Source organism: Narcine bancroftii, chromosome 8 (genome assembly GCF_036971445.1).
Source record: "Narcine bancroftii isolate sNarBan1 chromosome 8, sNarBan1.hap1, whole genome shotgun sequence".
Lineage (NCBI taxonomy): Eukaryota > Metazoa > Chordata > Chondrichthyes > Torpediniformes > Narcinidae > Narcine > Narcine bancroftii.
Genome location: NC_091476.1, coordinates 176,093,758 through 176,108,047, shown reverse-complemented (window position 1 = coordinate 176,108,047; position 14,290 = coordinate 176,093,758). Strand labels below are relative to the sequence as shown.

General features: G+C 41.4%; 1 protein-coding gene across 4 annotated transcripts in view; it reads left to right on the top strand.

The window, feature by feature from the left end:
* The window catches only part of col16a1 (collagen, type XVI, alpha 1), a 225,773-nt gene that overhangs the window by 20,287 nt on the left and 191,196 nt on the right, over window positions 1-14,290 (top strand). For all 4 annotated transcript variants that reach the window (XM_069895931.1, XM_069895932.1, XM_069895933.1 and 1 more), the window contains exons 5-6: window positions 9,138-9,261; window positions 13,866-14,141. In XM_069895931.1, the coding sequence (XP_069752032.1) occupies window positions 9,138-9,261; window positions 13,866-14,141 (400 nt within the window). The remainder of the gene's footprint in view (window positions 1-9,137; window positions 9,262-13,865; window positions 14,142-14,290) is intronic.

The window sequence follows — 14,290 nt, the reverse complement described above, 5'->3', positions numbered from 1 at the left end:
CACCTGCAGCACAGCAGCAGGTGCAGAACACAGACAATAACGACAACAAGAAAGAAGAGGGTAAAAAGAAAACAAGGAAACAACAGATGGTCAATCCAGAGGAAGAAGAAGAAGAAGAAGAACAGAAAGAAATGGAAGAGGAAGAGAAAAGCAAGACAATGGATGTATCTTTTTTTAAAGAATATATGGAATCAGTGAAAGAATGGCAATTACAAGAATTTAATGAGATAAAAAGAAGAATTAAGAATGCAGAAGAAAAAATGAATAAAATAGAAATGGTCATATCAGAGATAGGAAAAAGAGTGGAAAATATGGAAGAACGAGAAATAATTGTAGAAATGGAAGTAGAGGAATTAAAAGAGAAATTAGAAGAATCTAATAAAAAAAGTTAAAGAGGCACATGAGCTGTTAGCTCAGAAGATAGATATAATAGAAAACTATAATAGAAGAAATAATATAAAGATAGTGGTCCTTAAGGAAGATGAAGAAGGCAAGAATATGAGAGAATTTATAAAAGATTGGATCCCCAGGGTCCTAGGAAGACCAGAATTACAGGAAGAAATGGAAATAGAGAGGGCACATAGAACTTTAGCCCCGAAACCACAACCACAGCAAAAAACCAAGATCCATTTTAGTAAAATTCTTAAGATATACAACAAGAGAAAATATATTGGAGAAAGCAATGAAGAAAGTAAGAGAAGACAAAAAGCCACTGGAATACAAAGGTCAAAAAAAATTTTTCTATCCAGACATAAGTTTTGAACTCCTGAAGAAGAGGAAGGAGTTCAATACAGCAAAAACGATCTTATGGAAAAAAAGATATAAATTTATGTTAAAGTACCCAGCGGTACTTAAAATAGTTATTCCAGAACAACAAAACAGACTATTCTCGGATCCAGAGGAAGCAAGGAAATTTGCAGAACAACTACAAAACAAGCAGAGAGATGAAGACATGTAATGAGAGTAAAAATGACCACGAACTATATGTATGTGTGTAAAGGGGTATATGTGTGTATATATATATATATATACATGAATGTATCCGTATTTAGAGGAAAATATATAGAGTATAGATAAGAATTAATAAGGGAATGAAAGGGAATAGAGGGAATAAGGAGGGAATTAAAAGAGTGACCTTTGTTGCATATGAAAATTGAAATCTTTTCTGGGGGGGGCTGGATGGGGAGGAGTTACATTCACTGCAAAATCAGTTGACGTTTGCGAGTGAATTCGCAAATCCAAATGGAGAGGGGAGATGTGGTTGCCCGACAAGGGATAAAGGGCAACTCAGAAGGGGGAGGGGAGAATGGGGTTAAAGAAGTTTTAAATAGGAGAATAAGGAAAATGTTTGATGTTTTAGAAATGTTGTCTTATAAAGTATTCAAAACAAGAAAGCAGAAATGGATAAGAAGGAAAGATGATGATGGAGAAACAGAAAGGGAAGATAAACAAAGTATGAAATGGCTACGTTGAACTATATGACTTTAAATATTAACGGAATACATAACCAAATCAAAAGGAAGAAACTGCTAAATTTACTGAAAAAAAGAAAAAATTGATATAGCATTTGTGCAAGAAACACATTTAACTGAATTGGAACATAAGAAATTAAAGAGAGATTGGGTAGGACGTGTAACAGCAGCGTCGTATAATTCAAAAGCAAGAGGAGTAGCTATATTAATCAGTAAAAATGTACCAGTTAAAATAGAAGAGGAAATAATAGATCCAGCAGGGAGATATGTAATGATAAAATGTCAGATATATTCGGAGTTTTGGAATCTACTCAATGTATATTCACCTAACGAAGAAGATCAAAAGTTTATGCAAGATATTTTTTTGAAGATAGCAGATACGCAAGGGAACATATTAATAGGAGGGGATTTCAACCTTAATTTGGATTCAAATATGGATAAAACTGGGAAAAAAATTAACAGAAAGAACAAAGTATCCAAATTTATAATTAAATCGATGCAAGAAATGCAACTTTTGGATATATGGAGGAAAGAACACCCAAAGGAAAAGGAATATTCATATTATTCGGGTAGACATAAAACATACTCAAGAATAGACCTATTTCTGTTATCAGCTCGTATGCAAGATAGAGTAAGAAAAACAGAATATAAAGCTAGAATATTATCGGACCATTCTCCCTTGATATTGACAATAGAGTTAGAGGACATCCCTCCAAGAATGTATAGTTGGAGATTAAACTCCATGCTACTTAAAAGGCAGGATTTTAGAGAATTCATTGAAAGACAAATTAAAATGTACTTTGAAATAAATACGGAATCAGTGAAAGATAAGTTTATACTATGGGACGCAATGAAAGCGTTCATTAGAGGGCAAATAATAAGTTATGTAACCAAGATGAAGAAGGACTATAATCAGGAAACAGAGCAGTTGGAAAGGGAAATAGTAAATATAGAAAAAGAATTAGCAATGAAGGAAGATACAACTAAAAGAAGAGAATTGGCAGATAAAAAAATAAAATATGAAACACTACAAACATATAAGGTGGAGAAGAACATAATGAAGACAAAACAGAAATATTATGAACTAGGGGAAAAAACGCACAAAATTCTAGCATGGCAGCTTAAGACAGAACAAGCTAAGAAAATGGTATTGGCATCAAGGAAAAAAGACAAACAAATCACAAATAATCCAACGGAGATCAATGAAAACTTTAGAGAATTCTATGAACAATTATACCAAACTGAAAACGAAGGGAAAGAAGGCAAAATAGATGAATTTTTAACTAAAATTGAACTACCAAAATTACAAATAGAGGAACAAAATAAATTAACTGAACCATTTGAAATAGTAGAAATACAAGAGATAATAAAAAAACTACCAAATAATAAAACACCAGGAGAGGATGGATTCCCAATAGAATTCTATAAAACATTTAAAGATTTATTAATTCCTCCCCTCCTGGAAGTCATCAACCAGATTGATAAAACACAAAGCTTACCAGATTCATGTAAAACAGCAATAATTACAGTAATACTAAAGCAAGGGAAAGATCCACTCGCACCAGCGTCATATAGACCAATATCATTACTTAACACAGATTATAAGATAATACCTAAACTATTAGCAAACAGATTAGCAGATTATGTACCTAAAATGGTAAATCTAGACCAAACTGGATTTATTAAAAAAAGACTGACAACAGACAATATTTGTAAATTTATTAACTTAATTCATGCAGTAGAAGGGAGTAAAGCACCCACAGTAGCAGTTGCTTTAGACGCAGAGAAGGCCTTTGACAGAGTAGAATGGAATTATTTATTCAAAGTATTGCAAAAATTCAGTTTACCAGAGAAGTATATTAATTGGATTAAAGCATTATATAAGGGGCCATTGGCGAAAGTGACAGTAAATGGATATATATCAAAGCAATTTAACTTAAGCAGATCAACAAGGCAGGGATGCCCACTATCACCCTTATTGTTCGCGTTACCTATAGAACCACTAGCAGAATTGATAAGAACAGTAAATAATATAAAAGGGATAAAAATAAAAGACAAGGAATATCAAATCAGTTTATTTGCGGATGATGTTATAGTATACTTAACAGAACCAGAACTATCAATAAAAGAATTATATAAGAAATTGAAGGAATATGAAGAAGTGTCGGGTTACAAGATTAACGTAAATAAAAGTGAACAATGTCAATGAATAATGCGGATTTCTCAAAATTTAAGAAGGAATCACCATTCAGATGGCAAATGCAAGCAATAAGATACCTAGGTATACAAATAAATAAAAATCTTGGCCATCTGTATAAACTCAATTATTATCCACTAATGAAAAAATTACAGAGCGATTTAGAGCATTGGAAAGATTTGCCATTAACACTAATAGGAAGGATAAACTGTACTAAAATGAACATTTTCCCAAGGATACAATACCTATTTCAGGCATTGCCAATACACTTGACGGAGAAATTCTTCAAGGAGTTAAAGAAAATAATAAGGAAATTTTTATGGAAAGGGGGGAAACCGAGGATAGCACTAGATAAATTAACAGAATGGTATAAACAAGGAAGCTTAAAACTGCCAATCTTTAAAAATTATTATAGAGCCACACAATTAAGATACCTATCAGATTTTTACCAAACAAGGGAAAAGCCAGATTGGACTAGATTAGAACTAGATAAAATAGGGGAAAAGATACCTGAACACATATTATATAAATGGGATGAAAAATTGGTACAACGTAGGAGTTCTCCAGTATTACATCATCTGCTCAATATTTGGAAGAAGATTCATGTAGAAAGGAATAAAACAAATTACCAATTACCAAAACTAATAATGATGCAAAATCACTTACTCCCTTTTACAATAGATAACCTTTCCTTTAGAGAATGGGAGAAAAAAGGATCAAAAGAATAGAAAATTGTTTTTCAGGAAATAGATTATTATCCTTTGAACAAATGAAAGATAAATACAATATAACTCAAGATACAGTGCTGGCATATTACCAATTGAGATCCTACTTGAAGGACAAATTAGGAAGCAGTCTGAGGTTACCAGAGGGAAGTAACTTTGAATATGTGATTACAGATACAATGATAATCAAAAGATTTATAACAAATATGTATATTAAACTGCAAGAAAAGGAGAATGAGGAAACAAATGGTAAAACTAAACAAAAATGGGAACAAGATTTAAATATAAAGATAAAAAAGGAAACATGGGAGAAGTTATGCACTGGAACGATGAGAAATACAATAAACACGAGGTTACATATGATACAATATAACTGGATACACAGGCTATACATTACACCTCAAAAGTTAAATAAATGGGACCCAACAGTATCTGACAGATGTTTTCATTGTAAAAAAGAAATGGGAACAACAATTCATGCAATCTGGACATGTGAGAAAGTAGAAAAATTTTGGGAAGATCTAAACCAAATATTAAATAAAATTACAGAAAACAATATACCAAAAAAACCCAGAGATCTTCCTCCTAAGTAACATAAAAAACAAAGAATTTGGACTTGATTTGGATGGTGCACAAAAAAGATTTGTTAAGATAGCTCTAGCCGTAGCAAAAAAATGTATTATGTCAACCTGGAAATTAGAAGATAATTTGAGAATACAACAGTCGTCTATAGAAATGAATAAATGTATTCCATTAGAAAAAATAACATATAGTTTAAGAAATAATATTGAAATATTTGAACAAATATGGGAGCCATACATGAAACACAATAGAGAAAACCTACCGGGGACATCTACCACCTAAAATAACGAAAGGAGAAGGAAATGAAAAGAATTGACTCAGTGGAATTTCTTGTTTATTTTTATTGAGTGACAGCATTGTTTGACTGGTTTAATGTATCTTAGATTTTGTACTTTAAATGAATGGGGGGGGAGGTAGGGAGGGTGGAATGGGAGGAGGGAGGGGGGGAGAGAAAATGACACTGTATATATTTGAAAAGGAAAATGTATGTATCTTGGTCAATGTGGTTTATGGTGTGAAAAATAAAAAATTTAAAAAAAAACATATTTTAGGATTTCTGTCTGTGCATTCCTGTTAAATATTCTGTGGCCCCCAGGGGGTGGCATATGGTTCCCGTAGGCATAGAGGATGGCTGGTCTACATCTAGAAATGCATCTCAGTTCTCCAATAAAGGTTATGCCTTACTCGACCAGTTTAGTTGCAGAGACGAGGGGAACTTGCCAAGATTTTCAAAAGGCCTTTGGCACAAGGAGTAGGTTTGAAATCTGGGAGGAGCCATGGATGGTGAACTGGCTACAGGGCAGGGAGTCGGGAGTAAGAACACGGGACAAAGTGAGAGGGCATTAGGCAAGGTAAGAGGAGGTAGAAAGTGAGGCACGAGAGGAATCACACTGGGCTGGGACTTTGGGACTTAAATATTTAGATGGTCCCAACTGCGTTGGTGGGAGCTGGTAAACGCTGAACTCCGTGACCTGTTGCAAATGGACTTCAGTAAACTTTTAGAAGTTGCATATAATCAGGAAATAAATGTCCAGTTAGCTGAGTTATTGAAATAAATGTCCAATATCTGAGTTATTGAACCTAGATAACAATGAAGTTATTGTACTCCTTCCACTCTCCCTTGCCCCCACCCCCCCTCTCCTTTTTAGTTAGACGCTTGCTTGATTTTTGACAAAGGGCTCAGGCCCAAATTGTTGTTTACCCTTCCCAGGACTTTTGTGTATTGCACTGTAATCCCAGCATCTGCTGCCTTTCCATTTTAACTGATGAAGTGATATGTGTGGAAAATAAGCTTCTGGCCTCAGGATGGAAAGTGACAAATCAACTGAGAGTGGAGACGCAGGTTAAAAATCTATCAGTCTCAGTTTAAAAAGAGACAGCACTGACCACCATTCACAGAACTGAGTTTTAAACTTTGAAACGTCGGGTTGGAATCGGGTACTAATCCATTACCCTTGTTGGAGATGGTCCCTTTGGTGAAAACATCCCAACAGCTGCCCTGTCATGTCCCTGAGGATATGTCATAAAAGGACACACTGGTTTCTCTGCATTCCAAAGAATGCTGCGGTGGGGGGGGGGGGGGTGGGGGGGGGGGGCGCTCTTCAGCTCTTCACAGATCATTAAAAATACCAGCAAAAATCAACAAAATTATCTTCAAAGTAGGCAAAACACTCGGATTTATTTACCATATATTTTGGTGTATAAGTCAAGTCATGAAACCCTAAAAAAATTCTCAAAAAGGGTGGGTGGGTTGACATTTTTAAGACCTTAAATTCATCGATAAAAACAGATTGACGTCGATTCAGAGTATAAGCCATTGCTAGAAGCACCTCACTACCGCTGGTGCCACCGCTCCCCGACACCTCCCCACTGCTCCTCGATGCCTCCCTACTGCTGGTCACCACCATAACTGTTCCTACCTGGGACCCTGTTGTTGCTGTCGCCACTCCTGCCCGGTAGGCTGAGGCTCCTGCTCCTGCTCCCGCCAAGAACATGATGTCGCTGCTGCTTCTCCATGAGCCGTTACTGCTCCTGCCATTTATTTATTTTTTTCTTAACTTACTTATTTTTCAGCTTTGTTACTTGAGATTGGGGTGTTTTAAAAAATTTTGGGTTGTTCCTGGGAGGCTCAGACAGCCCAGAAAATGGGGGTTGACGTACACTAGACATACCATAAAACCCCTAAAATTAGGCCAAAACAAAGAGGGGTCGACCTATCTGTCAGTCGACTTGTGCACCAAAATATACGGTACTTAGAAATATAAATAAGTGCTGTGAAATTTTCACAAATCCCTAATGAGACCTGTATGGGTTTTGGGGACTTAGAACGTGGAATATGCTCTGGGCTGGACAAATGATGAGGTGATGGGCATGGTTTATGGTGAAGGTGCTGGAATGGGATAAAATAAACAGGTTTTCCTGGAGTCGGATCAGTGGGTAAGAAAGAACATTTCAAGAATACATTGGGGTATCTTATTACGAATATGAAAGATTAACAAAATAACTTTGGAGATACAATACAACAATCAACTCTCGTGACCTCATCAGGGACTCCAGTTTACAACGGCTGGCTTGGAGAGTCTCACAGATCCTGGATACCAATTGTGATTCCAGTCCGAGGAGAAATTTGTAAACTGCTCGTATGTATATAATCAAAAATACTGTGGGGTACACTCCCTGATAGTGTGACCCTCCTTGGAATACAGTCCCTGGGATGTGACTCTCCGTGGAGTACAGTCCCTGGGATGTGACTCTGGGGTACAGTCCCTGTGCAACAGGTCTACGGCAGATGCCATCTCACTGGCTCTACATGAAGCCCTGGAACACCTGGACAGCAAAGGTGCATACATCAGGATCCTCTTTATCGACTACAGTTTGGCATTTAACACTAACATCCCCTCAAAACTGATCAGCAAACTTCAAGACCTGGGACTCAACACCCCACTGTGTAATTGAATCATGGATTTCCTCAACTCTTGACCACAATCATTGAGTATTGGTAAGAACTTCTCCTCCACAATCCCTATCAGTACCGGAGCATCATAGGGCTGCGTTAGACTCCTGCTCTACTCACTTTACCTCTACGACTGTGTTGGCTCGGTATGACAATCAAAACCATCTACAAATTTGCTGACGATACCACAGTAGTGGGTTGTATAAAGGAAGGGGATGAGTCAGCGTACAGGATGGAGATTGAAAACTTGGCTGAATGGTGCACCAACGACAACCTCGCTGTCAATGTCACCAAAACCTTAGGGAAGGAAAGCCAGAGGTTTACAATCCAGTGATTATTGGGAGATCAGAGGTGGAGAGGGTGAGCAAATTTAAGTTCTGGGAGTCACTATCTTAGAGGATCCTTTCTGGACCCAACACACCAATGGCATCATGAAGAAAACATGTGAGCACCTCTACTTCCTCAGGAGTTTGGAGATGTTTGGTATGACACTAGAAACCCTGGCAAATTTCTACAGAGGTTTGGTGGAAAGAGTGCTGGCTGGCGGCATCATGGTCTGGTATGGGGGACACCAATACCCCTGAGCATAAAGCCCTCCAAAAGGTAGTGGACACAGTCCAGGACATCACAGGCAAAACCCTCCCCACCATGGAGAACATCTTCAGGGAACACTGCCATCAGAGAGTAGCTCTGAAGGGACTTACTTTTGCTTCATTCATTGGTGGAGTTGCCAGGCTATTGGCACCTCCTTGTGTGTCTTTTGGGCAGGGAAATGTTAACAAACTTTGTGTATTTATTATGTGACAATAATGGAATTTTGAATTATTATTATTTCCAAATTAATGCTTTGAAAATGAATGGGAGAATTGTGTAGTGGGTCATTGATTGGTTTCAAAACTTGATAATTAGACCAGACATGAGCCAGGGAAGGAAAACAAGAGGGTTAGGAAGACAGAGAGGTTTGAAAAAATGCCAGACCTTGGGTCCTAAGAAGATGAAGGCCAGGGATTGATTAATGAGGTAGAATTGGCAGAGTGCAGAGCTATCTGAGACTGTTGGACAGATGCTACCTCAGGCCGTGGAGACATTCTCACAGGAGGATGACTTTAAATTCAAGGAGGTCACACCAAGTCACTTTTGGTTAGGGCTAGAGGAATGGGCTAGTGCATCAGTCATTGGTTTAATCTGTCATTTGTCTGATATTTCAGACAGGTGTTCCCTCAGGGGCTGCCAAGAGATTTCACCTTCCTGGCCACACTGCTGCAAAAGAAGAAGACGGTGAAAAAGAGCTGGTACCTGATCAGAGTCATCGACCAGCAGGGCCTGACACAGGTAACATAGTGGGGCTGCATTACAGGGGCACAGGCTTCTGTCCCCAGACACAACTAACACAGTGTCTGTCCCATGCTGGTGCAGGGTCCTGTGACAGAGCTGGGGTGAGTTCCAGGAAGTTGAATACATTGGGAGCAGTGTTGAGTTATCTCCAGAGTGTCTCATTGGCTCTGAGGCATTGAAATGTCAAAACTAAGACCATGAATGCTGGGATACTCAATGAGTCAGGCAGCATCTGAGGAGAGAAAAGTCGAGTTAATGTTTTAGACAGAGTGACAACCATGCTGACTTTCCCACAAGAAGTTCTGAGAAATGTCTTTCTACACAGATGCTGACCTTTTAAGTATCTTCATAGAACATTACAGCACAGAAACAGGCCTTTTGACTCTTCTAGTTTGTGCCAAACTATTCTTTGGCCTAGTTCCACTGACTTGCACTCAGACCATATCCTTCCATGCCTCTCCCATCCAGGCAGCTGTCTAAATTTTTCTTGAATGTCCATGTCGAGCCTGCATTTACCAATTCAGCTGGCAACTCATTCCACACTGCAATCGCTCTGCATGAAGAAGTTGCCCCTATAATTCCCTTTAAACATTTTTGCCTTTCACACCTAACCCATGTCCTCTAGCTTTTATCTCGCCTAACCTCAGTGGGGAGAAACCTGCTTGCATTTATTTTGCCTATACCCATCTTCGTTTTGTATACGTGAGAGATGGGTGCACCGAATACCAATTCTAGGCCGTGTTTGCCCATTCAGTGCATGTCTCACTGTGGGATGTCTGGCAGATTTGGCAGCCGGTGCCCTTGGGTCAGACCACCTGCTGCCCCTTTCCATGTTTCTTCTCCCATCTCCATCTACTCCAGTGGGCGCAGGTTTCTGCCCTGAATCAGTGGCAAGAATCCAAACATCCTTCTGCACAGTGGATTGAATGAAACATTGGGGTATTTCGTATCCATTCTGGGATCTGACTCAGCCGGCACTTGTTGTCATTTTCTAATTGCCAGGAGAAGGTGGAAGGACCCTGCCACCTTGAACCTCAGATGCAAATGTACCCCCAGCGCCAGGCCCAGCAATGATGGCATGCCGGTGGAATGTTACCAAACCAGGCTGGTGGGCAAACCTCAGGGGGTGGTGCTCCTGTGAGCCAGCTGCCTTTAACCTTGGTGGGTTACAAAAACACTGCAGTTGGTTTAGTCTGTAGCTGGAGAGGCTGCTGAATGGACTGGGTGGGTGGTCCTTGATGGGGTGACAATTCCCAGGTGTTGTTGTTTTTGCTGATTAAGGGAAGGGGAGAATATTCCTTAGCGCTCCTGATGTGCTCATGGAAGGACAGTGACTGACTGCAGATCACCAGCTCATCCAGTTGGTTGTTTGCTCAATGTAAAAGCACAGAAATGCTAGAGGAACTCAGCAGGTCACCCAGCGTCCATAGGAGGTAAAGATATATGACCAACAGCAGGCAGGTTCCTGAATGAAAAAAAAAGCTGGGAACGACGGAAGAAAGAGCCGGGGCAGGAGCTCAGACCAATAGAGAAGAGGCCTTAGGGTGGGCCTGGATAGGAGGAAGGGGGAGACTTGATCGGGGAGGGGGGGGGGTGGTGGCTCTGTGAATGCAAAGTTGAAGGAAAGGAGACAAAGAGAGACAGAGGAAAGGAGGCAGGGATGGAGAAGGAGAGAGACTGGGAGGTGGGGAAAACTGGAGAAGTCTCTGTAAATACCATCAGGCTGGAGGATGCCCAGACGTAATACGAGGAGTTGTTCCTCCAGTCTGCAGGAGGTCTCAGTCTGGCATCTGGCAGTGCATGAGATTACGGGCAGACAAGTCGGCTTGGGAATGAGGTGGGCATCGAAATAGAATGCCACTGGGAAATCCCCACTATTGCCGGGGACAGAGCTGACATGCTCAACAAAGCGATCTCCCAGTCTGTGTCCGGTCCCTCCGAAGTAGAGGAGACCACAACTGGAGCACCAGATGCACTAGGTGAACCCTGCAGGTTCACAAATGAAGTGAACTTTTCCAAGTGAAGGTCCTCATGGACATCATGTTTGGCTCAGACACACGATGATCCTGTATTCTACTCTTCTAAGGATTGAGCTCTATTTCCTGAATTCCTCACCACACAGGTCCTTGCGATGAGTGCGTGGGTTTAGCAAAGGATGTGAGGCCAGGCGACACTTGCACTGCTTAAGAATCTGAGTGCAGGGGCCAGGGTGGTCCTACAATTAGATAAGGTCTAATTAGAAGTGGTCACCTTCTCTGAAAACAGATGGATACAACCCCAGCCCCATTTCTCTCGTTCCCCATCCCTTGTGTCTCTCTGTCTTTCTCAATCCCTCTTTGTCCTCTTCCCCAGCAGGGCATTCACGGTGTCCCCTTCCCCGATCAATTCCCATCTTTTGACTGCTGCGCTCCTATCCATATCCACCTATGGCCTCTTGCCTGTTGGCCCATGCTCCTCCCCAGCCCCTTTTCCCTCCTCCCTCCCCCCCTCCTCCCCCAGTCTTTTTATTCAGCTGCCTGTCTGCTTTTTTCTCAGACCTTGCCGAAGGGCTTGGGGCTGAAATGTTGGTTCTATTTCCTTGCCTCCTCTGGATGCTGCGTGACCTGCTGATTTTCCAGCACTTCTGTGCACTGTCAATGAGGTGTGGGGGTGCAGCAGGTGGGTTGTTGAGGATAAGAGTGAGGGAGATGCTCCCTTGCTTTAGTTGTCTCTCTGCATACCGCAAGCCCAGAATTTTCAGGGTTCGGCCAACCCAGTTACTCCCGGTGATGGCGATGTGTAAGAAGGTTTCATTCAAGGCTTGGCTTGCCTGCCACTCACTGGCCCAATACTGTGAAAGGTCATGGGGCCTGCAGTCAATGGTGAGGATCCCCATAGCCACTCCCTCCAACCTGTACCCCCCTGGAATGGGCTCGCTGTACTGGAGACAGGGTCTCTCTGGGAATCCTCTGTAGGAGTGTGGGATATGGGTGGGGAGGTACAATACTCCACTGAACAGCTACACTGTGGTATTGCCTGACTTACTTTGGGGTGGCTCTCCCCATTTTGACACATCCCCAGAGTTGAAGGTGAGGACTTTTTGGGGCGAGGTAATGGGTAGGTCTCTGTTGTGGCAGAATCCAATTCCTGGAGGTCTGGCCAAGTAGATTTTTAAACACCAAATTATTTGGCTGCTTTGTCCAAGAGGAGAATTGAGACCTCAATGAGTTCAGCTCTTATTGCCTCATGTCAGGAAGGATGTGAAAGCTTTGGAGAGGATACAAAGGAAATTTACCAGAACATGGCCTGGATTTGAGAACACGTCTTATGAGGCGAGGTTAACGGAACTGGGGCTTTTCTCTTTGGAGTGAAGAACAAAAAGAGATGACTTAACAGAGGCATTAGATGGGATGGACACTCAGCACCTTTTTCCCATGGCGACAGTCGAAAATACCAGAAGATGAGGGGAGGAAAGTATCATGGAGATGTCAGGGGTAAGTTTTTTTCCAGAGAGTGGGTTGCCTGGTATGGATTTGCAGAGGTGGTGGTGAAGGCTGTTGCAATAGGGACATTGAAAAAACCCCTCAATGGATGTACGATAAATAGAGGGATATAGGTGTGAAGTGGAGAAGGTGCAGAGAAGATTTACAAGGATGTTGCCTTGTACTCTGTATTCTTGGCTTGAAATACCTAGAGTTCAGAGAAAGATTGAAAAGGTTAGGACTTTATTCATTGGAATGTAGACAGATGGGGGAGATTCAAACTAGAGGACATGGTTTAAGATTGAAGGGGGAAAATTATAAGGGGAACATGAGGGGAAATTTCTTTACGCAAAGGGTGGTGGGGATGTGGAATGAGCTTCTGGCAGACATGGTCAAGGCGGGATCATTGGTTACATTTAAGGAAAGACTGGATCGTTACATGGATAGGAGGGGACTAGAGGGGTATGGACCGGGTGCTGGTCAGTGGGACTAGGAGGGTGGGGATTTGCTACGGCATGGACTAGTAGGTCCGAACTGGCCTGTTCTGTGCTGTAAGTGGTTATATGGTTATATATGAGAGGGAATTTGATAGAGGTGTTTAAAATTATGAAGGGAATAGATAGACTAGACACAAGTAGACTCTTACCCCTGAGAGGGGAGGTTGAAACAAGAGGATACAAGTTCAGGGAAAGGGGGAAAAATTTAGGAGAAATATTAGAGGGTGCTTCTTCACTCAGAGAGTGGTGGCTGAATGGAATAATCTTTTGGAGGAAATAGTTGAGGCAGAGTCAATTCTTTCATTTAAGAGGAGGCTGGATATATACATGGATAAGAGGGGGTTGGAGGGTTATGGGTGAAGAATAGGTGGGGGGATCTAGAGGAGTAGTTTGAGTGAACCGGCGTGGACTTGAAGGGCTGAGATGGCTGTTTCCATGCCATAAACTGTTATATGGTTATATCGTACAGAGGATTTAGATGGCTGAGCAGGTTAGTATAGATTGGCACAACATCGTGGGATGAAGGTCCTGTTCTATGTTCTAAAAGCACTCTTTTTTGGGTCTAGAGTCTGAGGTCCAGGCGGGGTCAGGGTGCCAGATATACACTCTTTGCTGATTTTTCTCCCCCCTCTGTTGTTTCTAGTTTTCAATTCGTATCGATGGGACAGACAAATCGGTGGAGTACACGGCCAAAGGTCGTTACCAAGACTACGTGCGTTGGTTGTTCACTGGCCAGGGTGTTGATGCCTTGTTTGACCTACGGTGGCACAAGCTGGTCGTCAGTGTCCAAGCCAATGTGGCCTCTCTCTACATTGACTGCCACCTGATCGAGATCAAGTCGGTGGAGGAGAGAGCCAGGATCAGTGTCGAGGGCCAGACAGTAATGGCCAGGCTAGCCCAGGACAACAGGCCTGTTGAGGTTGGTTCATTAACCTTTCATACATCCACCACATATGCTGCTTACCCTCACCAGCACTAGGGCACGAAGAAGAGCATCCTTCATGTCCTGTGCTGCCATCATGATAATGTCAGAGGGTCTATTGTGTGGAGTGGTGAAATATTTCCAAT